We start from the raw sequence: 22,300 nt of genomic DNA on the forward strand, positions 1-22,300 counted from the left end.
GGCGGGCGGGTCTTCCGCGGGCGCCGCCGGCCCCGCCCCGCCGCCGGTACCGCCGCTGTCCCCGCCGGGCCCGCTCAGCGGCCGCCGCCGCCACAATGTCGCCCTGGCCGTCGCCCCGCTCCTGCGACACCTTCGTGGCGCTGCCGCCCGCCGCGGCCGGGGGCCGCGTGGTGTTCGGGAAGAACTCGGACCGGCCGGCGGACGAGGTGCAGGAGGTCGTGCACTTCCCGGCCGCGACGCACCCGCCCGGCACCGCGCTGGAGGTGAGGGCAGGACGAGTCCTGCGGGAGGTGGCGAAAACACCCCTCTCACCCCGCTGCCTGCGTGCTTAGCCCGCGATTTGGCCGGTGACCCGCGGTGTGCTCTGACCCCTTGCAGTGCACCTACATCAGCATCGAGCAGGCGGAGCGGACCCACGCCGTGGTGCTGAGCCGCCCCGCATGGCTCTGGGGCGCGGAGATGGGAGCCAACGAGCACGGCGTGTGCATCGGGAACGAAGCCGTGTGGGGCAGGGAAGAGGTCTGCGACAGCGAAGCTCTCCTCGGCATGGACCTCGTAAGGTTTGCACAGGCCTTTCTGGTGAATGGTATTTCGGATTTGGAATTTAACGTGGAAACCTTTGGTTTGAGTTATATGGGGAAATATGTCCTTTCACTTTCAGAAAACACTTCTTCCACTATTCTAGCTATGGTTGAAAATAAGTACTTATTGGCACAGGCATTAAATCTCTGCCAGGAGCCCACAAGAGGTATCAGGCATTAGACCAGAATCTGTCAAGGAAATTAGCAAAATTTTTCTCTATATAAAAGTTTATACTAAACTGAAACAATTCTTTTAAGAGCACAGGTAGACTTCAGGAACTAGTCTTTGGGCCTTTTTCTAGGGTCTGTACTCATTTCCTATTTCCCCCATCTTACACACACATAATTTTAAGTTTCAGTCTTAGCTGCACCTCTCTGTGTAAATAACAACAGCTTCATGTGCCTACCCCACTGGGTGCCAGTGTAACTCTCATTAACCTACAGCAGCCAGTCAACTCTTCGTGGTACTGTTTCCCCCCAGTCCAATACCCACACAGGACTTGCAGGCATTTTGTAGGAGCCTTCTCCCTGCTTTTCTGTATTTCCATTTGGTGTTTTTCCCCACGTCAAGCACTTTGAGGACCTACTTCAAAGAAGCCCTTTAAGCTCATTTCTCTTACCAGATCATACAAGTGTCAGGTACATATAGAAATAGCATTCCAGGTCAATTTGAATACTCAAGCCGAATAGCTGTATGTGGAGTTTATAGTTCCAAAGATAATATCTTCCTTTTTTTTTTTTTTTTTTTAGGCTTGGACTTGAAAGAGCAGACACAGCTGAAAAGGCTCTTACTGTCATAGTTGATTTGCTGGAAAAATATGGACAGGGAGGAAACTGTATGGAGAGCCACATGACATTTACATACCATAACAGTTTTCTGATAGCTGACAGAAAGGAAGCATGGGTGCTGGAGACATCAGGAAAATACTGGGCAGCAGAAAAAGTAGAAGGTATGGATAATGCTCTTTGTTTTAAACATTTCAAATGCAATGACAATTGGCAGTTCTCCACTTTTCATTTACCATTTCATTAAGGCATCAAACTAACTTCCAGCTACATACATGTGCCTGTAAACAGGAGTTCCTTCCTAGGGCATGAGTGTGGAGTGGCAAGCAGTCTGTCAGAGGAGCTCAGTGACAGGGCCTTTTCAGAGTCAGAGGTACCCACTCCTGCACTTGGAATACAGAGGACAGAAAGGTCAGCATGAGAATGACAGCAGTATGTATGGTCATAGGGATGGTGGCAATCAATGGCAATTTCATTTGGTGACAGGATTGCTGTATTGGGCCTTGAAGAAGTTGATTCTTCCAGTGGATTTAGAAGGACAGGCTATGTCTTTGGAGGTTTAAGAGGAAGAATGTAAAGATGGGAATAATCAGGACAGAACCTGAAGTACAATGTTGGCAATAGGAGCAAATGAGTCAGAACTGAGTGGCAGTGGAATTTCAATCAGAAGAATACATATAGCTAGGGAGACAGGGCCAAAAATAAACCACGGGACTCAAAGATCTTACAGGAAACTCTTCATTGCTAATTTGCTTTAGTAAAGTAATTGTAAACAAAATCCCAAGAAAAATCATTCTATGTATTGAAACAGTTCTTTCCTCAATTTACAAACAGGAGGTGTACGTAATATTTCCAACCAGCTCTCTATCACAACCAAGATTGACAGAGAACACCCAAAATTGAAGGAATATGCTAAAAGCAATGGCTGGTGGGATGGGGAAAAGGAATTTGATTTCGCTGCCACATATTCTTATGTCAATACTGCCAGAATGACCACAACCAGAGGCCGATATTGTGAAGGCTATAAACTTCTGAACAAACATAAAGGTATAATTTTTATATATATTCTTTTTCAAGATATGCAAAGTATTTAGTGAGCTATGTTAATCATAAATGATTATACATCTGATGCAGGCAATTATTCATATGACTTGGTGAACCAGAACTTACTAGAATAACTTTTTGCCTAAAGGAGAAGTGCTGAATTTGAAATCTTCTATCCATTTTTGACAGTATGTTCACGAGGAAAAATTAAAACAAGGGTCAAATATCAAACACACACAGCAACAGCAACAATCGTGAGAGATCACATTATGACCATATCACTAAATACTGTGTAAGACCTGTTCTGAAACATTTTGATAGGCTATGCATTATTACTCTACTTCTAAGGAAAAAAAAATAGAGGCTAAAACAGACTTCCAGTGGTTTGCAGCCACAAAGAACCTTATGAACAACTTCAGTCTGGTACCATTCATATAGGCCTCAGGCAACAGCACAGCACTCAGATACATATCTTGCATTTATTTTTGACATTGGTTTTTAAGTCTTTGTAGTTTCACTGTAGCTGCTACTCTAATCTTGTGTAGTCTAATAAAACACACTGAGAGCAGAAGAAAATAATGTTCTGTACTCTAAGCAGGTGCTCCTAATCACTAAACTTACTCACTTATTTTTCAGACCTCCAGAGAAAGAAGCTATTACTTCGCTTCTAACTGCATCTGTATTCACTTGCTCATTTGAAGGAATTAATCTGAACCAGGATTACACTGCACCTCTTCGTTTTTTTCTTACTTATTTAGCTGAACTCTGCCAGACCAGGTTTAGCATTTAGTTAATGCATCAGAGTGAATTACCTTTTGCAATTTTGCTCTAGTGATCATGTAAATCCTGCATTCATTTTGGGAATTGCAGGTTCTGAATACTGAAAGCATTTTCATAATACCTGTATTTAAACAACGCTAAGAGTCTATCTGCGTTTTCATTCTAAATCCCCATTTTCAAGCATTTACCTGAGCTATTTGAAAAATCCCACTAGGTGTTCAGGTTATCAGCCTTATATGGCTCACTTTGTTTAGATTTATTTTAAATAGGTGCCCTAACTAAAAGCTATTTGGTTTACAGCTTCAGTAAAATCACTGGTTTCTTCATCTACCCTTCCCCGCTTTTTCACTCGGTGGCATTACAGTTGTGGGTTTTTTTCAGGCTACCTACCATGTGAAGACCATTTTTAGATAAATATTATTTTTATTTCAAAAAATAGGGAATGTATTTCAGGCATACAAAATTATAATAAATTCTAATGGAAAATGTGCAGTACCTTCTTTCCTGCTGGACAGATTGCCAAGCTGCAGTTGACAAACTGACCTTTGCTTCTTTTAATTTCTTTGTCTAGCTTGCTGATTTCTTTAATTCTCCGACTTTCCCAGGCAACTGTGGGAATACTTAAGAGTGTTTCCTTGCTGAAATGTAGTGCTGCATGCCTGTCTACAGGCAATTTGGATCATGCATGAAAAAACAGTATTGAAGACATCTGACTTACACGCAATTACTTTGAAAGGAAACAGCAAGGCAGTTTAAAAGAAGAATCTTTATGCAGTTAGAACTCACTGAGGGAAACATTAAAATATTAAAAATGTAGATGATACCTTCAAATAAAAAAAAAGTGAATGAACTGTTTTTGTACCAGAGGTATACCCTCTACTGATACACCAAATGTGAAAACTTCTGCAAGTGCTGCCTGTTAGAATATTGGATGGCTTGGTGATACCATGCCAGTATCTGAGCTTCAGTGTATGCTATGCATGAGCAGAAATATCATTTGAACACTGGATGCAGAGGCATATGTGGAAAGGGCTTTGTTTCACCTGAGAAGGAATTATTTTCACAGACACTTGGCACTATACCTCACACAGGGTGCTGATTAAGACTTCTTTACAAATGAATGTACTACTTTAGTTTCTGTTGATTCTGAATATAGAACATGTTATTCCAGTGCATCCTTTTGATTGTCAACTTGAAGCCTAAGTGCTTTTTAAGGTCGGAGGATGAAAATACATTAAAAAAAAAAAGCCACCAAAAAAACCAAACCAAAACCAGACCCAAAAAACAAGTGACAGTCTTGGTGTTTCGTTTTCAAAGTTTCACACAAAATCCATGCATAGTGGTTATTATTTTTATATTTTCAAAGCAACACAGTGGTATTAACTCTGTTCAAATACCAAACAGTATTGTAATGACTTAACTTCCACACAGTCCTCAGAGTTCAGCATTTAATCCAAGCTACTAATTTTCATCTGAACAGTTACTTTGTGAATGGCCATTTGCTAGTCATATGTAATTTACCTGTCTGGGAAATACCACTTGTATTCATCCTCCCCCCTTTTTAAGTCATATTATAGTGCATTATCACTTTGGGGAAAGCAGTAACATTTATACGTGTATTAGCTATTAAGGTATGCCATTAGGATGACTTTTTTTTCCTGCCAACACAGACAAACTAAAACTGGCATTGCCTATTAAAGGAAAAAGCAGCCAGTTGTAGTGAACATGGCATTTAGTTGGTATTATAGGTAGCTCTGTGTCTAAATAATTGTATTGTATCTTAAATAGGATCTATCACTTCTGAAATAATGATGGAAATTCTTCGTGACAAAGAGAGTGGCATTAACATGGAAGGTGGATTTATGACAACTGGCAGCATGGTGTCTGTACTGCCTCAGCAGCCTAATCTGCCCTGTATTCACTACTTTACTGGAACTCCAGATCCAGCAAGGTGATATAGCAGCAAGTAAATAGGATAAAAAATTGCAAATATCTAAATGAAAAAGTGCTGCAGTTTGTCTAATTGTATTCCTTTTTGCTTTGTTTTTCTTTCCCCCCTGAAAAAGCAGAATCAAATGTAGGAGGAACATAATGTATTATGTACCTTAATGCTCTGTACCAACCTACTTAGTGAAATACTGCTGTGACACTGACTTAGACATCAGTTAGATTGGTTTTTTAATACTTCCTTCTTGAAAGAAGGAAGTAGAAGAATGGGGGAAAATACTGACTCAACAATTTTAACAAAACTGGGTCAGTAAAGGATCTCTGTTATATTTTCTCTTTCTAGGTCTGTATTCAAGCCTTTCATTTTTGTGCCCGATATTACTCAGTTATTAAAAACTACGTCCCCTACATTTGGTCATGATGATCCAGTTAAGAAGCAACCACGTTTCCAGAGTAAGCCAGATCGAAGACATGAGCTCTATAAAAAACATGAAAGTGCTGCTGTAGTTATGGAAACTAATGAGGTATGTTGATTGAATTAGATTTCAATGCAAGCAGGTGGTTTATATAAGCTCCTTGCTCACATTTTGTTAATGCAGTGCCATTTAATGCCCTTTGATGGATGGCAAAGAACAGTGTAGTGCCCCAGAAGCCCCTTGTGTTGGCATCTAGCAGGCATGTTTCAAACTGCAGCCAGCACTGTACTGTACTCCCAGGCTGAGGCCCAGGTAAGTATCTGCATGGCTCACCTTTAAAAAGCTGTCCACCACAGAGTCCTGCACCAGTCACATAAGGGGGAAATGCTTGAGCAGCCACAAGGGAATAGACAACTCGTGGTAAGAGTACTTAAAACTCTTCAGGTCTCAGGCAGAAAGGAGGGCTTGCCTTTCATCCTTGCTTGGTATGGACAGGAAAGGAAACAAGATGACAAAGATAGCTGTACACAAAGGTGAAGCAGAAAAGGAGTTGCTTACTTTGAACAGTAGCATCTCTCCTATTTACAGATATGTGTTCTTAAAGATAAGTCAGTCATATGCTCACTTAAGTTTTGGTAACATAAATATCTGAAGCAGCTTTAATTTTATTTTCAATCCATCAGAAGGGTGTAGGGAGATGAAGTGAATGCTAGATATTAGGAAAGGTATCTAAGAAAACCTGTCAGGGTGCTGACTTGTACCAATACAAGTGTGCACCCTAGAAATTCTTAAAAGATTAATATATGGACTGTAGAACAGAATTATGTTAGGGTAATCACTATGTACTCCATATCTTTTAGTGAAATAGATGTTTCTTTTTGCAGGGCAAAGGTAAAGAAATGCTCGAGGAGATACAGAAGCTGGAGAAACAGAAGATAAGTCAAATGGAATCAATCCTTCAAAACGGATGTCTTGATGTTAACCAAGTGGTTAAACTTTTTTCACAGTGTGTAGAAGAAGAACTCAAAATATATAGCTAAGAATATTATTTGAATGGGGTAAAATTCTGCATTACAATTAGGTTTTCTAATGAAGAGGCTATATAGATTACATCTTATTTTCAGTATACCACTTAATATGGGCAGTTTTAAAATTGCAGATTCAATATTTAGGACAAATATTAGGCTTTTGATTGTAGGAAGCAATGCTGAAAAGGCTCCTAAGAGCTGGGCAGTGGCTTTATACATGGTACAAAGCTGTCAGCAGAGACTGATTTTGCCAACAAACAGATGCAATTAGAATGCAATAGCTTGACTAAATTGTGGAACAGCTCCATCTCTGGATGAAGAACACCAATTCAGCTTTGGAGAACTCAGTTCTAGTGTACACACATGTAGCTTTTATAGTCAAGAGAACTGTAGCAGAAGTCAGACTACCTGAATTAAAATGGCCATGCTGAAGGCTTTGTAAAATGTAGAATCTATGATGAGCACTGAATGAAAAGGAAAGTGATATGCAAGTCAAGTAAGATCGATAGTCAGTTGTTTGATGAAACCATTCTAAGACACATTTCATATATGAACCTTCTACTCCTTCAATGTAAAATAGGCTAAGAGTTCAAGGTATATTAAAAACAAATCACAGTTATAATTTTACCATGAGTGGTTGTGAAATCTGATTACATGGAATTCATCAATGCAAGCATCCTGTAAGTTACCATACAGTTTTCACTTCCCTTTCTATTTTCCCCACCCTGATACTGAAAAATAAACTTATTTACATAGAATATGATTATTGTCAAATTAATTCTCCAATGCACTTTATAATGCACTATCATGTGGGAGTTTTAAAATGTTTCTTGAATTGTTACTTTTTAAAATTGGGCAACCAGAAAGGAAGAGTTTGGGGTACAAAAGTCTGTACATGTACTCATGTACAGGGACACTTAAAAGTACTTTTAATTTTTTTTTTTCACTTCATATTAAGCCTTTTAACCATAACTTCGTTTGCCAAAATTAGTAGACTGTGGAGTTAATTTAATCAAGCTTTTTGCCCGGCCTGATGCTGTTTAAAAGTAGTGATCAATATATGACACTTCTTTTATTATCTGTGGCAAGGGACAAACTGAACAGATAACAAGGAAGATTCTGACTTTACCACATGATGAAGCAGGATAAAAAGTATGACTGTAAGGAGAAAAACCAAACCACTCAAAAGCCAACACTTCTGCAAACCTTTAGAAGAAAACATGTAACATGAAATGAAGAATTAGAGCTGCAGCAGCAATATGTGACATGATCCAGCATCCCCACAGACACAGCAGACCACAGAAAGACCATTCTTTGATGATTTCTCTATATTTAGTCTAGAATAATCTCAGATGCTAAAGAGGGGGCCATGAACATGCAGTTCTCTCATTTTGTAAACTGTTCTATCCCCCACTGGTAAAAAAGTAAGTACATGCGAATGAATAGTCAATGAAGTTTGCAGAATTAATATGAAAAGTAAGAACTTGGCAGAACTTATTCTTTTTGATGCTAAAATGAAAGTAGAAATTAATTTGGGATGCTGAGTTCAGATCCACAGTAAGAAACTAATGAGTCAGGAAAAGCTCTTGAACTTTCTAGTTCCAGTGTGCCATGTGGCAATAGCAAGCAGGACTGAGAAGTAAGTTAAACTGAAAGCAAGTTGGAGTTGACTGTGATCCTTTTGAACCTGTGTTTGTTGACAATAAAATTTCATAGAAGCCAACAGTACATAGTGGATGTTTGTTAACTGGAAGATATATTTAATAAAAATTTGCTGCATTTACTTGTTTTCCTTATGGATGTCCATATCTAACAACCATGTGTATCTTTGTCCTATTTTTGCTCATCAGCTGTTCCACACTAGCTCTTTCATAGCTTCGAAGCATCAGTAAATGTCAGGTAAAACTGTGCTGAAACCAAGGTATGAATCAAGTTTACAGGCAGCATAGCAAAACAAGTGAAACAATTTTATGCTACAATGCAAATACTGAAGTTACACAGGAAAGACAATAGTGAAGTCAGTGGAGTCTCTAAGTGAACTTCTTGGCCACTTAATCACGGGGTGCAATTCAGCAGGTTAAGCATATCAGCCCAGTTGTAATACAGGCAGGTACAGTCCAACTGTTCCTCTTGTTTATGTGTTGCTTTTTATACTAACTGGTCTACAGGATACAAAGTAAAAACAATGTAATGAGTGGAGACAGTTCAAGTGATGGCCAAAAGAGTAAGGATATTTCAGTACCTTTTTATCTCGGGGTTTCATCCTCCTGAAATAAATGCAGTGTAAAAATATTAAACAAACAAAAAAATCAGAATGTCCTCTAGAGGGCAATCTTTGCATGGATTTCACCTAGGAATGTATAACAGCTGATTTTAAAAGGTCTAGAGGTTATGAAGGAACATTATTTAAAAAAAAAAAAAGTACTAAAATTTCTACTTAGAAAACTACAAGTGTTATATCCATCCCTGTCCATTATCACAATTATTTTGAGATTAGTCCTAAAAAAAAGATCCAATGTTTCACTGGATATTCCTCTGCACTTACTTGTTCAGTAGATGTTTTCATGGAACTTAACTTCCAAGTTAACTGAGAATTACCCCAAACTAACCCACCTGCAAAATAAAAAATCTCATTGCACCACTGGCCAGCAAAACTATTTCTAACCACCACAAATCCACATATCAGTAGATCAACTACTGACATAACATCAAATTGTCAACTATTCTAAAACTGCTCCTTGGTGGAAGTAAATATTTACCAGATAAAAAGTTTCTTAATTTTCTAAAGCTATTCAAGTCTATTGTTGGCTTCCAGAAGTACCCAGTGATTTAGAAACTCTAAGCAGAAATTTTGAGCAATTTCTTACTTAGAGATACATTGTGTTCAAATCTAGGAAATAGCAGAGCCGTTATAAAAAAAAGGAAGCAGGACTTTCACGATGAAAATTAAAAAGACAAGAGTGCAAGAACAAGGATTATGAATAGGACTGTAAAACTGCCCTAAGATCAAATTCTTGAATATCTGAAGAATTAAAAAAAAATTAATTGCATTTGATAAGTAGATGATAATGTGAAATGTTCCTGGTATGGACGTATCTTTCTGTGGACACCCTTTAACAAGTTCTCTGTCTACTTAAAAAGTATGAAGGGTGGTTTAAGAAATACCAGAACTGAAACCCAAGAGCCACTTTAACAAATCTCTCAGAAAAATACATTTGTCATAAACCTTGGCATGCACATATAACCCTCTCACATCTCACAAAACAACACAGCTCCAAACTCTGAAATCAAGTAATAGATTTATTGACAAATTACAGTATTTAGAAGCCAGACATACTCACAGCTTCTGCTCTTAAGTCACATATATCTAATTATTCCAAAATATTTGATGCAGTTGTCTTCAGCAGTTATTATGGAAATACACTACTGTTTTCCTTTGTGGACACAGCCTGATACAAATGTCAATTATTTTGTTGCTGGAAAACATTAAAATATGTCAGTTTCCATAGCATACATACGCAGTAGAATGCAGTTATGTTTCTGTGCACACTGCAAAAGTGCAATAAGAATGACAGTAAAAGGAACTATTTTTTCAGTGTAAGTCCTGCATGGAGTTATAGCAACCATAAAACAACTGCTACTTGAACAGGAGCTTATGCTGCTAAAATAATTTTTAATTCTTAATACAAAGTGGATGCGAAATTAGATAGAATAAAAACCTGTGTACTAAAAAAAAAAAAAAAAAGAAGGGAAAGACTTTTAAAAACAAGGATGAGAGGAGTTATTCATATGCTTGAGCAAATTATTTTTTTTTAAATACCTGGATTCCTTTCCCTCACTATATAAAATTTTTGTATAGACATATAAATGCTGTTCTTGCAGTTTTAAAAGGGCAGCACAACGGTTATCAGATATAACACTTGGTCTTTAACTTTTTTAAAATACTGCAGAAGACACACAGGTTCTCAGATTCTGCCTTCAGTGCACAGGAATCTGAGTGACACTATTTAGATATTGTAGGAGGATACCTGAGGTTTATTAGAAACCTGTGTTAGGCAACCAACTAAAATTTAGGATCTTTAGCTACTCTAAACCCCAATTTGGATGTTCAGTTAGGATTCTTTATATAATAGATTTTAAAAAATCATTGTATTTAATTTAAAAAGTTCCGTGATTTGAAAAAGAATTTTGTCTTGACTTACACATGTCTCCAAGACTTCCATAAAATCCTTATTTGAGGCTGGCACTTCTGAATTAAACTGTAAAGGCTAATTTCAGAATGTAAAAATCTACTCTTGACAAAGCTGTTACTACCACCATAAGGCAAAATTTCAGAACAAATTGTTTATTCCATGATGTAATTTCCTAATTTGGAAGAGTGCTGCATATTTTTATGGTTTTGGGATTCGGTAGGTTTGTACAAAACCATTATTTATTCCACTTGGTATTTCCTCAGCTTTAATCCTCTGACATTTGGAACATTGTCACAACAATTCCACTTTTATAAATGGAGGATTTTATCTTTAAGGGAGAAAAAACCCACCTGATCTGAGGTGTAAAGAGCTATAAAAAGTTCCTGGTGTTAGACAAGAGCAGAGTAGTCAAAACTGGGGTATGATTGAAGAAATCCTACTTCTATGAAGTCAGGGGGAAGCCTGACTGTAAACAGGCATCGATATTTCATCACACTAAAATATGGAAAACAGTCAGCAACATGAAAAATACCTTTTATGGGGTTTTTCTTCCTCATTGTGGCATCAGTCACTAAAGCTGCTGTTATAATGCCTATAAAATACAACAGTGACACATATAATTTTACTATTTGTTTTGCTCAGAATGGAAAAAATGCTCTAAATCCAGAGCATCTGGTTTCGTCTAGTTGCATTCTGGTTGGAATGCTCACCAAATACCACTTGCTACCATTTCCTTCAAAATAGACACAAATATAACCACATCTCTCAATCTTACAAGAGAGAATAGCACAGTTCCCTGAGAGCCCTGAGAAAGAAATACTTCCAGTTCCAGTGGTGAAGGCAGAGGGTGGTCACATTCACCCCTAACTACCTGTCCCTTGCCTACATGCTCAGGTCAATGGCTCTCAACTGCAACTGATCTCTTAGGAATAAAGCGGTAATACAAGTATTCATCCCGAAATTCAAATTCATTTGTAATGTGCTGGACGACACCTCCTTTCATCAGTCTGTCCCCGTACATCACAGCTTCGCCACGGTCGGAGGCAAGGCCAACTTGAATGAGCCAGTTCACCAGGTCACAGCCAAAGAAGATGCCAGTGGAGATCTTTGCACCACACCTGTATGTCAAAGGAATGATTCACCCACATGTTCTGTAAATCTGGTATCACCACTGCACGATGGGGAAAGGCAAGGAAAAATAGCAGGAAACAAGGAAAGATATCATGATAGTTAAGAGCACGTTAGAAGAGAATTTGCAAGTTTTGTATATTAGGGACATGCCAATGTTCCCTACCATTTCCTACAGACATTTCAACGGGAAGCAATATGGACATACATAATTGTTTTACACTTGTGCAAATAAACTTCAGTGGGCATAAGTAGCAATTTTCCTAAAATCTCACACAACGTAATTTTATTTCTTGTGTACTTACTTCCCACGTACTTGTTACCATGACCATTCTACAACAAAATATCTGATCTGAGAGCAGCATGCCCCCAGCAACGGGACTCAAGTCTGAACTTTAATTTCTTTTTATAATTTATGGACAGCTTTAAACAGACACTAACTGTTTACGTACATTGTAAACAAAAACCATTTACAACTTGCATATCCTGTTAAGTATTTACCACACAGGCAGTACTAAGAATAAACAAAACCTTTACAACAAGAATAATTTTCTTCTACATATTTATGAGGCCATGCCACTGGCATCTACCTAGTTGCAGTAAAAATGCAATGCAAAAATTTAGCTGCAGGAATTTCTGGTTATCTAAAATCTACGCTATGGAAACCAAGCCCAGGGTTTCTGAAGGCAATTAAGAGCTACAAGACAGCATAAACCAAACTTTTTTCCCCTGTTTGGTTTTTTTTTTTTAGTTAAAAGCAGCACTAACACAGAGCAAGTGTTAACATCTACTAGCAGAGATGCAAAAATTAAAATAAATTAAAATCCATAGTTATAAGGTCTCAGTTATGTTACTTTTAAATCAAAGAGGATAGGATCGAGACAGATGAATATTTAAAATGAGAAGATAAATGCTTTGTTTTAATTCACATGGACAAATAAGACATGAAACAAGTTCTGCCCAAACATATTACAACAATGAAGCAACAAATATCATATTTTCATGTATTCTCAGGCGGATGTATGATTAATAAAAACCACAAAACCCAACTTAATGAACAGCCCAAAGCCCAAGAAACCACAATAGCAGAAGAGGCACAGGAAACACGGATGTAAAACCTGTTCTATTTCACAACAGACGTTTTCTGATACGTCTTTCTTATGGAACATAACTGACTCCTGAGGTGACTGAGTAAAATCTTGATGCTGTCTAAAACAGTTCTGCAATGTGGTTTTGGACTATCTGACCATTAAAAGACCACCCCATCCTGCCAAACTAGTCCTCCTTAAAAGTTTACATGACAAGAAAAGTCGAAGTGTCCTATTAGAACAATTCTTCATGTCTCCATTTATTATATTTAAATAAAGGCAGAATCTTTTTCTTATTCCTGCTGCTTCTGTCTGCATTTTATTTCTCATCCACCTACACATACCTGAAGACATAATCCTTGATTCAGGTATCATAATTTGCTTCTGAAAGCTCTGCTGATCTCTAAATTCAAGTTTAGGCCTCATTAGAGGTATGAACAAAAGAAATTTTATGAACGCAAAAGCTGTAAAAGCACTAAAATCACTATAATCTCACATACTGAGTGGTCTCTGAGTACACACTAAAATCAGTTGCAACAGTTTTGTGTCCTGTAAAAGCTACTTATTTGTAAACATTCAGTCACACACACATGGACAGCTTCTTCATCTCAAAATAAAACAAATGAAGGGTCTCAAGTTTGACAAAACTTAGACACATTAACTATTACAAGTATTATGATATATATTTTTTCAGAACTATTTTATCTCCTGAACTCCAGTGAAATGCGAAAACTGGTGCAATCCCTTAACGATATAAAACTTTTTGTAATTTACTGAAACCCTAGATGGGATGTGATAACTTGCACCTCAATGTTTCAGTGTGAGACCAGAAACATTTTTCTCTTAAATTTTTAAACCTTGGGGATTGAATAAATATGCCACAACAGGAATTGCCCACAGATTAAACTGTATTTCATTATTTTTAAAAGGTGATTTATGACCTTTGTAACAGGTTATATGTGCAGGGAAGAACCTTACCTTCTGCCTCTGACAATACTTTTGACACAGTGATCTCTATGATAACGAACAAACTGTTGACAGGTCATCCTGATTTCCTCAGGTACAGAGGGGTCTGTATGCCCTGCTGCTTCTCTTCCACCCCAGAAAAATGCAAGCCTAAAAAAAAAAATAAAAAAATTAAAACCGGCAAAACTACCAGGGCCGTTTTTTTTGGAACAGGAAATAACAGAATGGAACTCCTAGGAAGGTTACCACAACTGTTTTACTCCTGGTGCCCAATACTTTACATGTAATCTTCTTAATATACTTGTATGGCTTTTGAACACCGAGAAATGTTATTCTAGGCTCAGGCAGAAGGAAAGTCAGAGTAGTTGGGAGCCAGCTTTAGCTGCTGCATTCACATGGTAGCCAGTGAGCTCTAAGTTAAAGATGGCTTTGTACAACTTACTCCTCCACAGTGAAAGTGCCCATCCACACAAAATACGTGCATGAGGTTATGAATACGGGACTTTCAAACAGCGATGATATAATCTGATTCAGCATCCATATCCAAGTTTTAATTTATCAGCAGAAATTATTTCTGAAGATCCATCATTTGGCAAAAATTTTGTCTCTAGGGAACCCTCAGGATTTTTGTCTTCAAAGGTGTCATTAGGACAGCAGTAAAACCTCATGCACAGTAAACTGCAATTACCTCCCCATAAGTGGGAGAGAAAAGAAATTTGGAAGACTGAACAAATAGGAAATGGAATGCTACAGCACTGAACACTCAATACCCTTCAAAAATGACTATCAGTCATAATTCAGTTTATAAGTGTAAAGATTCTATTTACCTTCGCTTGCACGGTAGAATGATTAAATGCTTATCTAAGCCAAAAATACCGAAGCAAATGAAGCCCTGGAGGAAAAAAAAATATAGAGAAAGCAGCATTAAGCAAAAACTTTGGTTTCTATAAACAGAAATTAAGTGTTGAAAACTCAGTGCCAAACATACATGTAAAGTATTCCTCTTCTCTAGATAGCATTCAAAATGCATTTTGTTTCTGCTTTGATTTTTCATTTGGACCTTAAAAAGACAGATTAATACATAACAGTCCACCAAATAAACCCTTCAAGAAACAGCTGGGTAAAAGTAATGTTGTGACATGACACTTGACACTTTGGGATAACTAGCTATCCTCATACAGCCAGTTATTAAATCTGTCTTTGTTAATGTCAAGAAGAGATTTACTATAATTCAAGTGCTAGAATGCTCTCTACTTAATTCATTTTTCTGTACAGTTTTTATACAAAACTACTATCATTATTCGATACCGCAGTGCATCCTGCAGGCACACCTGCCCATGGATCTGTAAAACATTCCTCTAGTGTGTATATTAACACTGCCTCGTTTCCACCTTCACACATAACAAAGCTACCACATACAAGTTTGCGCTGAAATAGGCCATGTGCAGCCAGAACAATCATCTCTATGTCAGCTCTTAGCTAAAGGTGCTGCCACTGAAACTAGGGATATAGCCAAAGTATCTATGTAGTCATCTTGCAACTGTTATACCAGTGTAACTCCACAAAAGGGCCACTGGCGAAGCTTTCTGATACAAATTGGGCAAAATTCCTACTTGGTTTCCATAAGCATTTGACATTCAGTTGTCATTTGTACCTTTGGAAGTGTTCATGGTCATAGAAGACATGCATTATGAAAGAAAGCTATTAAAGCAAAAGGAAAGCTTGAGGGAAAAAAAGACAAAACACAAGGAGCTGGTGACTTTGGCAGTGTTTCAAAACTTCAACTTACAGTGCTTGTAACAGCATCTGTTGCAACATCCATCAACAAAGTAATTTTGAGAACAAACATTGTTAAGTACCTGACCAAAATTAAACACAGCACAGAAGAACTGCAATTCCACATACAGCCTCCCGGGCTCTTGGTTGAACAGCCACCACAAACAACTGGAGAGATTCTGTAAAGAAAATAAAAAAACAATAACAAAAACCATAAACCTAATCTGATTGTTAAAAATCAAATGCATTTCTTATTCTTCACATGCTAATAGATTCTTACACAATTTTCATGGTCTCTATTTAACGAATGATTCAGATAAAGACAAATCACAGGCAATAAACACGTTAAAACGTTTGAGGTAAGCTTAAAAGCTAGGTGGGAGGGGAAGGCTTGGTTGTTTTAAACATAGTACTGCAAATCATACCAGTGTAGAGGTCCTGCCTCTTTACATGTTTACAAAAGGAACTTGCTTTAAGCATACTTAGGTATTCAAAGACAGCCAATATTAGCCCTGACAGATTTGCACTGTTTGTCTTTAGGCCTATTTAGCTGAAACCAGTGCTTTCTACATATTTCCTGCATAGTTAAGATTAGGTTAAGCTGAAGCACATACCACTTCAGCTATTTTAGATGCCTGGTAGAAGGAAAAAAACCCTCCGAAGTTAACCCATTTGTGTGTAAAGGCTAATTAATGTAACTTTATTTCACTATGAAATAAAACTATTTCATAGTGTCTATGTAATCATCCAGATACAACTAAAATATAGGCTAACATTTGCTAGATTTCTCAATAGCATAAAACATTTGATAGAGGAAATTTGAGAGAGGGAAACCTTCCATTTTGTAATTTAACAGAACCTGAAAAGCAACAGTAGTAGGCATTAACCCACACAGTTGTGCTGCACTATCCTGTTTCACAGCACTACGTATTTATGCCAGACTATTTCCCATTTCAAATAAAAATACTCCCCCAACTGCAATCCACAAGAAACTCAACTTTGAGCATTACATTCAAACACAGGGAGTTGTTTCTCATCTTTTCAGAGCTAAAAATTCAAATTATATCCCCAATGCATTACATTCTCGTATTTCCTACTTGTAGGTGGAGGTAGATGCAACCACAGCTGGGATTGCATCAGTAATGAGGAGTGGCACCACTAACTTAGCTACATTGTCTCCAAACCACCACTAAAAGCAACAAAATTGCATTTTTCCATTTAAAATAATCTTAAAATTATTCTTCATTACTAGAACACCTCAGAGAAATCCCAGTTTCACTATAAACGTGACCAGATGGTCCAATTTTTGTAGTCTCCTTCAGAAGTACAGTTCAGTTTATATTTTTAATTATTGTCTAGGGAAGAAGACTTAACTCTTGAGAAAAATGGGAAGAGGGGCGCTAATGATGAATTAATTACCAAATTATATCTTTCCATTTTTTTTCCCTTTAGGGTTCTCTGCTGTGGCTTGCTCACTATCATCATTAGTCTTAACTTGCCTTTAATTTATGATCTGGCACAGAAAAATTAATTTTATGACATCCTTCTTCCAGTAAGGGACCAAAATAGAGCCTCTATTTTATTTAATGAATTGTTACATAAGTAAATGGAAGATTTTTACTGGACTGTCTACATAGCTTTCCTAAAAATCATTCTACCTCAAGGAGTTAAACAACATGGGGAGAAAAAATATTTACAGCAAACAGGCCAACAACAAGAAGTAAGCACAGCAGCACATGTCTGGCCAGCTGTTTGTCTCCAGTCTGTAGCAGCTGTTCTTCCTGAGCCAATACACACGTTTGAGCACTGCAATGACTCACACACTGATCCACTGAAAAACAAATCAGAAATTTTTGATTAGGCCTCTATCTTGTGAACTCCATGAGCAAACTTGTTAATGTCACTTGCTGAGTCAAATTACCCTGTAAGTATCTATACTGAAGTGACACATGCAAAATTTAATGTTGGCTTTGACAATAATCTGTTCAGACATCTACTCAAATGAAACAGTAATTCACATGCGCTACTAAAATGAAGGAACTTTTTGCAACAGAATTCTTCTTTCAAAGATTTAACTCAAACTGATGTTATGGTTAATATTTGGAAAACATTACTAGAAATAATGAAATACGCCCCTCCCCCCATTTCTCCAGTTTTTAAATTTTAAATTAATTTCTGAAAAAAAAGTCAAATATACAGTCAGCTCTAATGTTTTTACTCTGCATCTCTGTGTTGTTGAGTTCTAGATCAGATGCACAATCAACCATACTTATTTCAGGTCTGTGAATGTATTTTTAACATATTATATCAGAACACCATCATAATTCTATTAATCAAAAGAGCCAAACACAAAGCAAATGGATGCTTGTCTCCCAGCTACAGAGTTCTAAGTAATTCTGAGTATCTTCCTCTAGATGGCAGTGAAAAACTTCCTGATAAGGGCATACCTAAGAATTTTCACCAGATACCTGTCACAGCAGTTTAGTGGGATAGTAAAAGAATTAGTAATTACTGCAGCCAAAGTTACACGAGTGTCTGCATTACAATTTGTTTTTACTGATTATAGTTTTGAAGTGTTCACTCAGGAGGTTGAAATAATTTCCACTCAATCATAAGGTATTTTTTGCCTTATCTTTCAGGATAAGAAAATTAAACTGGCCTTCCTCTATCATTGAAGACATTCTTATGATTCTTGTTTAAATTACTTAGTAGATAAAATAGTTGGCAAAATAGGTGGAAACCTAGAATTTTGTGAGAAGAGATATAATTGTAGTATCCTTCAGGGAGAAATATTTAGATTTGCTGAAAATTATGTTGCATGTAAACAAAACATAAGGATACGAACTGTCTTGTTAAGAATGCAAAAATACAAGAAAAAGAAATAGGAAAAAGAGCAAGGCTGTACTGCTGCTAGCTTTGATTACTGGAAGTGGTGCAAAATGGGGATGTGCTGGGCAGGCAGTTTTCCATTAGGTGCTGAACAGTCAGTTTTATCCATTTTTTTCTATTTTAGTGAATCCTAAGGCCCTCAATTTTCACCATCTCTCTCTCCTAGACATGAACAGTACAGCACCATGGACATTTAATCTAATTTGCAATAAGCACTAGATCCCTCTAGATCTCATTCAGTGATCAAAACACAACAAAGCCTTTTTTAAAAGATGTAAGATGTGAATATGAGAATGTAAAAGAGCATGTTTATGTTAAAAGCTTGATGCAAAGTAGGGTTATGCATTCAACTTCCCAGCATCCAAACAAGACAATGACGGAGAGGTAAAGTCTGAATGCTTAGAACGACATGTTAAAGTAGCTTAGTGTTAAAAAATAACATTCGAAACAACTGTCCCTCTTGAGCACTGAAAGATTACAAACAACTACCAGCAGAAGAGAACAAACACCTAAAATATTGCCTAATAATTGAATTCAATATGAAATGTAAGGTATCCAGGTAGAGTTGAGAGCACAACAGTCCCAACAGTTTCTTTGTGAAAACAACACATAAATGTTGAGGAAGAGCTTGTAGTATTAAAACAAGAAGATACTACTGCTTTACCTGTCTCTATTGGAGGAACCTTGCATTCAACAGCATTTGACACCGCTTTGCTCTCTTTAGCACAGGATAATTCACCATTTGTTGCTTGACAAGAACAGCAACCTACTAAGCATATACAGTAATAGGATAGTTAGTTTCCAAGTATAACAATGTATTCTATGTAGTTTTAAATATTATGCTCAAAAAATAACCCAAAAGGAGAAGACAGGGTTAATTTTTCCAATTTGCTGAGAGGGTTAACAGGTTACAATATTAATATATAGGAAGCGCTTAATGTTACACTACCACCATGGAAGTAACATAAGTACTTTTAGCTAGAGGCAAAAAAAAAATGGAAAGTGATCAAAAAGGCTACACACAAAAAAGAAGGATTAGAAACACATCGAGTGCTTCTGCTGGCATATAATTCTTTTGCAGAGAGAGGGTTTAGTGAGTAAACAATCTCAGATGCCTAGTGGACTGTACTTATCACAGCCTTATCAAGATACCACTACTTACATAAAAACCATACACGTGCTTTTTTTCTTGTCCACTTCCCCAACTCTTACAATAAAACTTTCCTTAGAAACATAAAGCTAAATCCTTGGGCAGTTATATCTAGATTTTCTTCTGTCCTAGTGTAACACCTGAAGGTGTAAACTGTCCTTACCAGGTCAGAATTAAATTTGGAATATTATTTTACAGTATCCCAAGCCATTTATTGTTTTTACCGCTTTCTGCTGATGTCTGTGCAGAAGATCCTGGAGAAGGCTGTGCAGAAGACCCTGGAGAAGGCTGTGCAGAAGACCCTGGAGAAGGCTGAGGCACAGAGGCTGAAATGTGTTTCTGCTCACTCCCTCCCACTTCAACCTCCTCCACTTGGCTTCGTGGTGAATATGGGTTCAATACCTCATAGTTTGACTCCTGCCTATTTCTGTTCATGCACATAAGTGAAATGCCTGACATCAATATACTGATGAACAGGATCACTGCTGTGGTAATTATCTGTTAAGAAAGCAAAGAAAACACACTTAAAGACAGGAAAATAGTGGCATATATCTGCCTTTCTAACTTTGGTAATTTTCTAAATATACATACAAATGCATCTGAATAAGACTAAGTTTTCTGTATTAACTGCTCTTGCACCTTGTGACACTGAAAGAGCAATCAGTACATGAGACTAATTTTCTTTACAGTTTTTTTTTTTTAGTGTGGACCCCTATTTCCCATGCAATCCAAAAACCTCCCCTCATCATTGTCACCTTTCCTCTGAGGATCAGTAGCCTCCAAGTTAAGTTCTGCTCAGGTACCTTTTAATTCCAAAGAGGAACGTGCTCTAATTTCCATGCTTTTGTCCATGGGGAGCACCCTATTAATTAACCTTTCCTTCTAATCATCTGCCACTGATACCCAAAGTCTACTCTAAGGCTATTTAATACTTGTGAAAGTGCCACATGAATAATACTAAGTGACTCATTGACTTCCTATTCATAAGAAAGACAAAGACAAAACGTGACAAGTATCTGTCCTAGTACATTTTACATCCTCTGATAAGAGAAACCATTGGTAGTTCAGGCTCAGGGCCTTTCAACCCATGATTGTGCAGAGACACCTCCCCCAGTGCAAGCAGTTACTGCTACACAGGTAAAGTAGATCCTATCTACTTTAGGTTACAGACCAGAAGCCATTAATTAGCTATTGGATAATAACAATTTTAGATAATTATCAAGTGAGACTACAAATTAGTCACCAGGAAAAGGGCTCTGCAATTCACTACCACTCCTAAGCCTTTTCTTTGGGAAGCCTACTCCCCCTTTTTCTTAGTCATAGCTGACTAAACATGAAGTTCCTTGTTCAAACAAGTTTTCCTAATGGTTCATTACAGAGTAATCAGGCATTGGAATGGGCTGCCCAGAGAGGTGGTGGATTCACCATCCCTGGAGATTTTTAAACGCAGATTGGACGTGGCACTGAGTGCCATGATCTAGTAAATGGACTGGATTTGGACCAAGGGTTGGACTCGATGATCTCAGAGGTCTTTTCCAACCCAATCGATTCTATGATTCTATGATTCTATGAAATACATTTTTGTATCGATCTATAAGCATTTTACAATGATATGTTTATTTTGGTTATATATATTATATATATATATATAAAAAATATAATATTTTTATATATATATATATATATATATATATATATATATTATATATATAATAATATACTTCGCCAGAAAGGTACTTGCATTAGAAGCAGAGAACACAATTTCTCACTAATGTATTGGATATGGCAGAAGTCTGAAGTGATGAGCACAGAATATGTTCATACCTGGTATTTTCCATAGAAAAAGGCAGAGTCAATACTAGTGTTGTTACGTTCACCAACAATTAGTAAGACTCCCACCAGAACTGTTGGGATTCTGAAAGAGCAAAGTAGGAAGTATGTAACATATTTGGCATGCTCCCACTAATTCTGCAGGGAAGCATTTGAATTAACTTACCCCCATCCAGCTATGATGATAAACCCAATGGGAATCTTTACTGTTTCTCTCTTCTTCAACAGAAACAAAGAGAAAGATAGAAAACCTAAAAAAACAAACAAAAATCCACCAAAACAAAACCAAAAGAAATGCCTTGTTTATTATTAAAAAGGGAATCAGTAAGTACAGAGTCTAGAAGCTGTATGATGTGACCTGCTCAATAACTCAAGATATTCCTCTCAGACGTTTCAATAGTCCACAATTGTTTTTCTAGCTGTATTCTGAGAAAGTAAATTAGAAATACCCATTGTCTTAAAAAATCATGCTAATAACACTGAAGAAATTTCAGGACATTTTATATTTAACATCCACTTCTAAATATTAAGAAAGGTTAACAAGAATATAAAAGATGTCATAAGAACATTTAAGACACAAGTAACTAATTTCTTAAGGTACTGACAGCAGTTGTTCTATTCTGACACTCTTGAGTAACCAACAAATAATGTTGTATTCTATTATAACATTTCTTTAAAAACTGACTATTCCTTCGTAA

General features: G+C 37.2%; 2 protein-coding genes across 9 annotated transcripts in view; one reads left to right on the forward strand and one right to left on the reverse strand.

Moving 5' to 3' along the window:
- Positions 1-30: 30 nt before the first annotated feature.
- Positions 31-8,365, forward strand: SCRN3 (secernin 3). The gene is made up of 7 exons (XM_027733517.2): positions 31-263; positions 379-560; positions 1,332-1,531; positions 2,202-2,414; positions 4,980-5,142; positions 5,482-5,662; positions 6,439-8,365. Exons 1-7 carry the CDS (start codon positions 96-98, stop codon positions 6,592-6,594), a joined length of 1,263 nt encoding a protein of 420 aa, XP_027589318.1. The 5' UTR covers positions 31-95; the 3' UTR covers positions 6,595-8,365.
- Positions 8,366-9,858: 1,493 nt separating this feature from the next.
- The window catches only part of GPR155 (G protein-coupled receptor 155), a 28,195-nt gene continuing 15,753 nt past the window's right edge, over positions 9,859-22,300 (reverse strand). Inside the window, exons 8-18 of one of the 8 annotated variants that reach the window (XM_039388015.1) lie at positions 21,769-21,853; positions 21,597-21,687; positions 19,997-20,270; positions 19,287-19,391; positions 17,431-17,564; positions 15,817-15,912; positions 14,785-14,849; positions 13,970-14,107; positions 11,769-11,893; positions 11,308-11,367; positions 9,859-10,058 (exon numbers count right to left, since the gene is read on the reverse strand). In XM_039388015.1, coding sequence (XP_039243949.1) covers positions 10,048-10,058; positions 11,308-11,367; positions 11,769-11,893; positions 13,970-14,107; positions 14,785-14,849; positions 15,817-15,912; positions 17,431-17,564; positions 19,287-19,391; positions 19,997-20,270; positions 21,597-21,687; positions 21,769-21,853 — 1,184 coding nt within the window. In that variant the 3' untranslated portion in view covers positions 9,859-10,047. Of the gene's footprint in view, positions 11,947-13,969; positions 14,108-14,784; positions 14,850-15,816; positions 15,913-17,430; positions 17,565-19,286; positions 19,392-19,996; positions 20,271-21,596; positions 21,688-21,768; positions 21,854-22,300 lie in introns of all 8 variants that reach the window. The other 7 variants (XR_003543081.2, XM_039388013.1, XM_039388012.1 and 4 more) reach the window with 7 other exon arrangements.

The sequence above is a fragment of the Pipra filicauda genome, unplaced genomic scaffold (genome assembly GCF_003945595.2).
Source record: "Pipra filicauda isolate LSUMZ 115617 unplaced genomic scaffold, ASM394559v2 scaffold5_size6683894_pilon, whole genome shotgun sequence".
NCBI lineage: Eukaryota > Metazoa > Chordata > Aves > Passeriformes > Pipridae > Pipra > Pipra filicauda.

Bases quoted from the DNA above. Each gene is read 5' to 3' on its own strand.
- SCRN3 (XM_027733517.2), top strand. From the start codon at position 96: ATGTCGCCCTGGCCGTCGCCCCGCTCCTGCGACACCTTCGTGGCGCTG. The intron at 1,532-2,201 runs GTATGGATAATG...ATTTACAAACAG, and splicing joins GGCAGCAGAAAAAGTAGAAG to GAGGTGTACGTAATATTTCC. The intron at 2,415-4,979 runs GTATAATTTTTA...TATCTTAAATAG, and splicing joins ACTTCTGAACAAACATAAAG to GATCTATCACTTCTGAAATA.